Raw genomic sequence first — 10,000 nt, 5'->3', positions numbered from 1 at the left:
ATCCACCGTTTGCCTACTCCCTCACAAAGTAACTATAAAAAGCCATGCTCGCTCGTGGTTCAGCTTGTGGTTCAACAGCGCTCGTGGTTCACATGATTCAGGCTAATTTCTGGATACTGGAGAGGTGGAACGGAGTGGTGGAATGGGTCGGAGCGAGGGCGAAACGGAGTTTGCGCGGAGCTGGGCGAGCGAGAGATCCAGGTGCCAGACCAAGCACAGCCATTAGAGCCGAACCAGTAGCATCAATACTTACAGACTTGCTTACACTTTATGAAGCTATTTCCGAACATGTTCTTCTTCATCTTTTCTGTCTTTTCTGCTATGCATGTACATTTATGAAAGCTCTGCGATTACTCAGGCAAGTCCTGAATGGTTGCCCCTCCAGGGTGGCCCCACTGATACGCACTTTTTACAGTTTGCACTCTGCACCTCATTTGCATCCTCACTTGCATCTTAACGCATCCTCACTCATACCTCCTCAGACCATGCACCTTAGACACCATCATTATACCTCCTCTTTTCCCCTCCTCAGCGACTGAGCCACGTGGGTTAATCAACCCCGCTTTGTAAATCAAGAAGTTGCAACCATCTCATACTTTTCTTGCCTCTCTTGCTATTCTAACTTTCCTTGGGATGATTCTGATGGTGCCTGTCATGTTAGCATAAATAGGATTAGATCTGTATAGCTCTGCCCTGTGTCTTTTTTGTATATGACCATTTTATTTTGCCACACCTCACCAATCCTTGCTTGCCCCTGCTGTACATATCTCCCCCATAATAAAAAATATTGCTTGCTGTTCCACATACCTTCCCTTGCCCTTTCTTGGAATGAATTATTTGTCATTGTATATCTACCCAGTTTGTAGTGTCTTTTCCTCTAATGGTCCAGCGAAATCCACACGTATTGTTAGTTGAGAAGTATTACCCCACCGATTGGCTTGACACATTAGCCCATGCATATTTGGCAGCTCCACTCAGCTGCACCTGATCAGGAAAGTTAAGACAAGTACGCATTGAGGGCATGAGCCCCCTTGGTGCTGCCCATCGAAAGGAAAGGTAACACTTGAAGAAGTGCGAACCCTGCCAGGATTGGCAGTACCAATCGGCGTTTGTGGTTGACTAGCAACCCGCCAAGCTGTGGCGTTATCTGCAGCTAGTGGCCTCGGGATTGGGTGTTCGGAAGGAACTCGAGCACTTCCCCTCGTGACAAAGCTCAAACCCTGGGCTGTAACAATATTTATGGGCTGGCAGGATAGCCTAGAGGTATGCATACTTGCCTCAGAGCTGTCTAGTGTGGGTTTGAATCTCAACACAGATATCAACTCTCATCTCATTTCACATGCAAGTGTGATTCGTCAATGTGTGTGCCATCCCTCTTATGGATGTTAAGCTGGGCGTCCCATCTGCCAACATTAGTTTCTCGACATTAAGGATCCCTCAGTGTCCTTCATGAAGAGTCGATGAGTTATTTCTAGCAACCTGAGCAAATTACAAATTCCTGTTTGGGCTACAAGCAGGAATTTGTAATTTGCAAGTGGTCTGATCTTCTTGAAGGCTCCTTCACACCAGGATACACTGCTTGCTATCTTAGAGTGTGGTTGTTGTCTGGGCAGCAGCTTCTACCTTGTAAACAAATTGACCCAGGTGGTTTGAACATTTCCTGTTAATGGCCTTCTTCGGATACATACAGCAACCAACACAACTGCAGCTTTGGCCTTAATACACAGCAATGTAGCCAGGTAGCATGTACTCCATTTACAAACCATAATTAATATTAAGAGCTATTAACTGAACTCCCTTGATTAAATGGTAACTTCTTCTTGTCATTGCCCTTGTGTTGGAATGCAGGGTGGAACGCCGTGGCTTATTGCCAAGAGATGAACTTTTGAACTGGGTGCATTCTTCTTTGAGGGAGACCCACTCCTGCTCGGAATAACAAATGCACATTACTACATTGTACATTAATTTTCATTATTACTGTGATCATTTTTATACACTGGAAGAGTCTGAGTGAGATTACAGGAGATATAATATAAAATAATACTTTACTTCTTTTTATTTCATTATTTTTTCTTTCTTTCTTTCTTTCTTTCTTTCTTTCTTTCTTTCTTTCAAAACAATCTATCCTTTGTTAACTGAAACATTCATTGTTTTATAATCACAGTACTGAACATGTCTTACATTGCCTTTGATTGAACAAGTAACATTTTATATAGCTTCGCACAAGAATACACTGACAAATCAAAAGGATTTAATATACAGTAGTCGAGTGAATATAATCATGAGCTCAGTGGATGATTAATTAAAAATACACACTGCAAGCGTAAATACACAGAACCACATACAGTGCTGTTCTGAGTACAGGCAGAATTCTGAATATCATGTTGAGTTTTATTAACAACTAGCAGCACTGCCCAAGAGGACAGGGGTACCAAGCATTGCCTGGCTGGGTGAGCTTTCCCCGGCAGTGGTTTTGGGACATGTTGGACATTGAAAAGCTATGGATTTATTTGGCCTCATAGTGGTTACCTTTTTCCTGCGGGCCGGCGACAGCACTGCCTGACCCCACATCCCGATATACACTTTATAGCGGCCTTTAGTGGTCTCAAAACTGATGTGTGGAAGCTTTAAACCTTGTCCAGATTCTGAAGTACCTACACTACACCCAAAAATGTGGGGCCTTTAGGTGCTATGGTTTGGCTGTGAAAGAATAGCATATAAATGCACTCACAAACATGCACAAACACTTGAAAATATTTACATGATTACATAAAGAGATGGTGCATCTGTAGTTGTAGATCTTATCGTTTACATCAGGAAGATCTATCTTGTCGTTTACAGCTCATTTTGAAAGATGCAGACACTAGGATGGGCAAAGTCTGAATTCAAGCCACGGCTTCACCATTTACAAACCAATTTGTGTCCCTATCGCATTTCTCATGTGGGAAGTTTATCGATATCCAGTATCACGTGTTCTTCACTTGATACGTGTCCAAATTATTGCATTTGACATTGTGAGACATGAGTATACTTGTACATGAATCATGAGTATGCTCATAGAGAAAGGACAAATAGAAACAGTATACATGGGATTCGAACCTGAGATTCTGAATGGAATTGATTATAAACAGACCAAGCACAAATTTAGTTTCACATTTTCTCTATACCTTTCATTTGGGCTGGCGGAATGGCCGAGAGGTATACACACTCTCCTCTAAGCTGTCAAGCCTGGGTTTGATTCCCGGCTAGAAACTGTCATCCTGATATTTCACAAGCAGAATTATTCATCAATTTGTGTGCAGTCCCTTGGATGGACGTAAACTGGGCATCCCGTGTGCTAGCATTAGTTGGTAGATGTTAAAGATCCCACAGTGCCTTTGTGAAGATAGGCAATCCATCACCGGCACCATGGCCAATTTCCGAATTCCTGCCCTGACTTCCTGTGTCAGAGTGGTGACCCAACCAGGATTGTAACCTAACTGCTTCAGCATAACCGACACTCTGTATGGATGAGAGCATGGTACATGATATTTCCTTTCCAAATGATCACTTGGTACAGGAATGTCTAATGGTTTATTAATCTGATAAACCAACTGAAAATAAATGATGAGCAACAAAGCTCGTCATCGATACTTGGTATGGTGTAATTACACAATGTACATTTTATTGTTCTTTTTTTTACTGTTTGCAATTGCAAACAATTTCATTGGCTCTCGCAGTTTACAGTTTTCATTGTATTTTTAATGAGACCCAAATTATTTGTAGTTAATATTATTACTGTTATTTTCTGCTGGTGTTGGTTCCATCAATGATGATATTATTATTTGGGGTACAACTCATTGAATTTTACAAGTTTTTGTGTGACTCTTGGTCAAATGAGAATGTATTCCTTACTCTTAGGGACCCTGTTAATAATACAAAAGAAAAAAAAAAGATGTTTACTACTTTTACCTGGTGCTGATGTGATATTTATTTATTTATTTGTTTCATCGGTCTTTTTAAACTTTTTTCCTTTTTTTTTACTCTATCATGCAATATGCGAGCAGTCACGGTTTAGCATTTAGCGTTTTAAAGTTGGTTACAAAAACAATTTTATAAGGTAAGTGATAGTTTGTATATTTATAACAAGTTATTCCATTAATTTTACATTTGGTTCCAGGTATTTTTTTTGTTGTTGTCAGTAGACAGCTTTTACAGTGACCTTGGCATGATTGAAACATCTATTTTTGAGTTTAGTAAAAAATATTTTGGCAAATTGGCATTCAAAATCGAATCAACATCCGTGATGTTTTACTAAAATGTATTCATCATAAGTTCTCTGCCAGCCTTGGAATATAATCTGGTAAACACACAAAGTCTGGGGTTGCAGCCGCATAGAGTATATAATGTTAGTCTGGCTCACTGGCATCTTCTTGTTCTGTTCAGGAATGCATCATAACCTAAAGTTTGTAAATGAGTGAGTAGAGGGGGAAATGAAAATCTGCCTCTCAGGTCATTTCGTTTTCCTACAAATGAAGGCAACACCGAATACATCAGTGTACTATTGAAGACATGTTTTGTGGTCACTCACCTGTTTACTTTGGCCACAATCCTATACTGAACATAATTTTGCTCAAGTAAAAAAAGTATTTTCCATGAGGAAGCTGTCACCATCTTGTTGTGTTGCTCGTTTGTTTTGGCAATGATTTTCACTAGTTTAGACAAATTCCTTTGTGCATTGTTTCTTTTTAAATTGTAAAACAATGCCGAGGCTTAACATCAGAGAAGCTTCCAAAAGAGGAAAACATATGATATGGGTTATTGCTTTTTGATTAATCTCCTATCTCATAGAAACCCTTATTCATGTGTGAAACCTATGAGTGCCAAGGGAGTGATGCATCTGCTGAACAAACCCAGTGCCACGTGTACTCTGAACTTATGCAATCGTGTCAACAATGTCAACTGCTGCTGATTATTCTTTCCAGTAAAAAGTGTAATTGCACACGTTACTTTTGCTTATTTAAGTAACACAGTGTAATAACACATTACCTAGATGTGTTTCAAACTTTTTTGTATTTTGTTAAAATGAGCAAGTTTTCTTTGCTGAATACACTGATTTATTTTTGTTATTTATAGTAATTTTGTTGTGAGAGAACTTGTCTGTTTTATGCTTTGAAGAGTTGTGCATTGTTTTTCCTGTGTTTATTACTCAGTAACGGTCTTCACTGTGACTTACCACCTTGTTTTTACCATTTAATCTCAGGTTGTTTTCTTTTAAGTTTGTACTCCATCCGTTATGCTACAACTTTTATGGTTTAAGTGGGTTATCTTTGTGGAAAATATTGTTAGCCACAAAGTTGACAACACAATCTGAGAAATAACTAAAACACCTTATAAACTCAAAGCGTATAATTATATACTGATTGGTTGCGCTGTACCATGTAGTTCCTCTAAAGCAATTTTGATCTATCAATTACATGCTCATATTTCATTTGGAATACTGTATCTTAGGAACCTTTTGATTTATGTCTGTTCATGAGCAGAAGTAAAACTGGATGCAAAGGTGAAAAATTGAAACTATTTTGCCTTTACACTGTGGCCTTAACCTGACAACGTTGGCAAGTATGCTTGCTCTATATTTGATGTAAATTGTGAACTTTTATATTGCATGGTTTTTCAGAAAGAAAACTTTTTGAATACAAAAACCACATTTTAAAGGTGTATTGGTTTTATAAGTTATATATAAATGAATAGCTCTGTTTATTGAATTTTATGTATTGATTTGATTGTTTTTCTTGCTTGGTAATTTATCACTAAGTATCTTGCTGGGAGATGCATTGATGGAGATTGCCATTTATATTTAGCACAGAAGGAAACTTCAGTCATCTGTCTTCTGTAAAGGTACCGTTCTGGTATAGTTTTTGTTTCAATAATTTTGAATGCATTTCCATGTTGAAATGTATAAATAAAGACACATGGCAGTTCGCAACAGAAAATTTGTACAGAGTGATTTTTTATGATCAGTACTTTTTTTCCTTATCAAAACACCAAACTGAATGATGAAAACTATTTTCTTGTGTAATCGATAGCTCCTTCCTTTGTGTGAAAATAATGGTTTTCTACCTTTGTTTTTCGCAGACTTTTCTGGCTTACCTTTCAACAAGTTTTATTACCCTGCACACTTAAAGTGAAAAGTGGGATTAAGCAATTAATTCATGTCTTCATCTGTCTGTCTGTCTTATCAGTTTATGATCGAGGATCAACTTGATGAAATTGGATGTTATATTTTGAACATGAATTGGAAAAAAAAACTTGCCGTTTTAATGGTACTTTGTCTCTGAATTCTTCCCGATCGTGCATGTGCAGAGAGGAGTGAGATAAAAAAAAATTTACTCTGTCTGCCTGCGTGGCAGTCAAACCAAATTGAAAATAATTCCAAACAGGAAACATTTAATGTCATAAGGAATGTCATAAATATTTTTAAGGAATGTCTTGAAGGACATGCACAACAGTTGTTGATTCATATAATCTAACATGTTCGATAGGGTGGTGTAATAGACATTGCATAAAATGGCAGTAAAACCTAGAATTAATTTCTTTATACACCTTTAAACTTCTTTAAACCTTTATTTAAATTTAATTACATACTTGACACTACAGAATGCAAATCACCTAATTAAAACATCCAAAAACCTCCAGTTTTGCAGTATTTGGACATGTTCTGCAGGGTGGTGTATAACTGCTTCAATAGCATTAAACATCTGGATTTTTTTTAACCATCTTTAAAACTATTATGGCACTATTAATTTGCAATTGGCCACCAGCTTTTGACGCCAATACAAATTTTTATTGTGAACCATAAGCATCAAAAAGCTCGGTTTATCGAAAAAAAACAGTTGCAAATGGAGCACTTCACCACCATTAGAGCATTTAAATTGTATCAGATGTGGCAATAAATGTGAATTGTTACTCCCAGCTTGCCGGCTTGATGACAAGACACCATTTGCATTTTTGCCATCTGCATCCCTTCCCCGTTTGTAATCCCGTATGGGCACGGGCAACTTGTTTTATTAAAATTGAAGTCTATACTTCAACACTGTGTGGCGTATTGTGTTCTATGAACTCTAGTTCTGCCAGTACTTCTGTCCCTTGCTCCCACTCTCTATCCTCGAGTCAAGATTCAGACATCTACTTATTGTGTGAGTGTATATATAAATTTTAAACAAAATCTTATTGTTAGTCATTTTATTGAAGTATGAAAATGGTGTGGCTGGATTAAACAAGAGTAGATTTTCTGGTCAGAAAATAAGAAATTGGTCCTCAGGGTGAAATTGCACACAGTGCTTTGAGAGTCGAAAATTGAATGGGCCCATAAAAGTAAACTCTCTAAGTGTGGCAAAGCTGGAAATGTTTGCTGTTGACTGTGAACTTGGTTGTTGCGGCTTCATAGGCTAATCTGTGTTCCATCTTTTTAGAGAATTTTTCACGACTTCTCGAGAGTGAAAGAGGCAGGTTGATCACTTTCAACAAGCTGCACCATGTCTGCCTCTGGGTTTTTATGGAAAAAGAAAGAGGAGTCTCAAGTGTGACTAGCACTTCATCAATTATGCCTGATGGCATCAAGAATGGTGACCATGAGCCCAGATATCACACCAGCACTTGTCCATCTGGGGATGTCTGCCATGTACGTATCCACTCTATATAGGCTCTCATTAAACAGCCAATGAGGTTTCTGAATTGTAGTCAGGAAAGAATATATCTTCTTTCATGGCTTATGATTTCCTGGCTTTTTATCTTGCCAAAACGAAGTTTTGCAAGATATGTTAGTCAGCTTGTATGTTTTTTTTTATTTTTATTTTTTGTTTGTTTGTCTGTAATCACGTATAAAAAATTCTGCAGAGCACAGTTATCATCGGAAATTTTTGTAACTTCGCATATCAGAGGCCTATAGAGGTCCCTTTCAGTGCACAAAATTTTGAAGGTCAAGGTCAAAGGTCAAGGTCACTTTGGCACAAATCAGGGGAGTCGACGAAACCCTTATTTTTTGAGTAATTTTGATCGGATCGTCTTCAAACTTCATGGGAATATAGTTCATTGTCTGGCGCTCAGCTGATTAATTTTTGGTGGTGATTGGCCTTGACCTTCATATGTTTTTTTTTTTTGTTGTTTTTTTTTTTTTGGTCTGTAATCACGTATAAATCACTCTGCAGAGCACAGTTGTCATTGGAAATTTTTGTAACTTCGCATATCAGAGGCCTATAGAGGTTCCTTTCAGTGCACAAAATTTTGAAGGTCAAGGTCAAAGGTCAAGGTCACTTTATCGCAAATCAGGGGAGTCCACGAAACCCTTATTTTTTGAGTAATTTTGATCGGATCGTCTTCAAACTTCATGGGAATATAGTTCATGGTCTGGCGCTCAGCTGATTAATTTTTTGTGGCGATTGGCCTTGACCTTCATGGTTAGCGCCGAAGGTCAAACATATTTGACCCCAAGATCAAATTTTCAAGTTTTAGGAACCATATCGTGTAGCACCTCAAATTGAACACCTTGATGAGTGCTTTCTAGATATGTCAAGCTTGAGACATTATGACGTCATTTGGTGACGTTATGAGGCAAAAGCATATTTTTCATGGTTACTCTGTAGAACGATTCTCATCGGAATCTCTCGTAGGCAGATATTCCTCAAGGAGTCGCTCCTCGTGGATAGCAGCTCTGTTCACCTCAGTGTGACCTTTAAGAAGTCACACGTGGTCATCTTTTGGCAAGATACGGGTCACCCTGCGGGTGACATTGATTTTTGATTTTTTATTTTTATTTTTATATCTTCTTTAATATTTTCTTTCCTGGCTGCATTGGTCAAGACCTTTTCAGCAAGAATTGTTGTGCCACATGGGTTCATGGTTACCATTCCAGTGAAATTTGGATACAATTCCTCATGTGATGGCTTGCCTATCTTGGGAGGGAATGTACTTTCCACTGGTGACAACCAAGCAGTTCCCAAACAGAATACGTTTAGGCTATGATTGTGTGTTTTGGCCCTGTGGGTGAGGATATTGTCGTGTTCGGGGAGTTTAACCCTACCTGAACGGATGGCAAAGCTTCTCCCTTGAAGGCTACAACCAAGACTCGGACATTTATGCATGCGCGTTAATGGAGCGTAATGGCAGAGAGACGATCCACCCAGGAGGAGCACAGATCCTGACAAATCTCTCTCTCTCTCTCTCTCTCTCTCTCTCTCTCTCTCTCTCTCTCTCTCTCTCTCTCTCTCTCTCTCTCTCTCTCTCTGCCTCTCTGCCTCTCTGCCTCTCTGCCTCTCTGCCTCTCTGCCTCTCTCTCTCTGCCTCTCTCTCTCTGCCTCTCTCTCTCTCTGCCTCTCTCTCTCTGCATCTCTCTCTCTACCTCTCTCTCTCTGCCTCTCTCTCTGCTTTTCACTCTCTGCCTCTCTCTCTCTGCCTCTCTCTCTCTGCCTCTCTCTCTCTCTGCCTCTCTCTCTCTGCCTCTCTCTCTCTCTCTCTCTGCCTCTCTCTCTCTCTCTCTCTCTCTCTCTCTCTCTCTCTCTCTCTCTCTCTCTCTCTCTCTCTCTCTCTCAAAGGACTGGACCACAAACTGTCCTATCTACTTTCTCAACAACCCTCTCAAAGAGGTTCAGTCATTCAAACTCTTGAGTCTCACTCTCAGCCATCATCTCTCTTGGGTAAGCCACATTTCAAAATTGGCCTCCAAAGCCAGACGCCGACTGGACATCCTCTGTCATGCAGTCCTTCCTTGGCACACCTGAACTCATATCCACCTACAAGGGTTTCATCCGCAGCTTGATGGAGCACTGCTCTCCCCTCTGGGCCGGCTCCCCAGCCTCACATGTTGCTCAGCTTGACGCTTTAGATACCAAAGCCTTCAAGATCATTGGAATCTCTGATGATGAAGTCGAGTCTAAGGGCCTATCACTTTACTATCACCGACAGGTCGGTGGTCTCTCTGTCTTCTTCCACATCCTTGCTGGTCTTAAACCCTCTACCCTCT

The 10,000-nt window shown here is 39.6% G+C and overlaps 1 protein-coding gene across 3 annotated transcripts in view; it reads left to right on the top strand.

The window, feature by feature from the left end:
- LOC147030005 (uncharacterized) overlaps window positions 1–5,967 on the top strand; it is a 251,655-nt gene extending 245,688 nt beyond the window's left edge. For all 3 annotated transcript variants that reach the window (XM_085873623.1, XM_085873625.1, XM_085873622.1), the window contains one exon: window positions 1,849–5,967. In XM_085873623.1, the coding sequence (XP_085729749.1) occupies window positions 1,849–1,881 (33 nt within the window). In that variant the 3' untranslated portion in view covers window positions 1,882–5,967. The remainder of the gene's footprint in view (window positions 1–1,848) is intronic.
- The last annotated feature ends 4,033 nt before the right edge of the window (window positions 5,968–10,000 follow it).

The sequence above is a fragment of the Eptatretus burgeri genome, chromosome 3 (genome assembly GCF_056783735.1).
Source record: "Eptatretus burgeri isolate ZD-2024b chromosome 3, Ebu_testis_v1, whole genome shotgun sequence".
Taxonomy (NCBI): Eukaryota; Metazoa; Chordata; class Myxini; order Myxiniformes; family Myxinidae; genus Eptatretus; species Eptatretus burgeri.
Note: the sequence above shows the minus strand (reverse complement) of the source record. Positions and strands in the feature narration are given on the sequence as shown.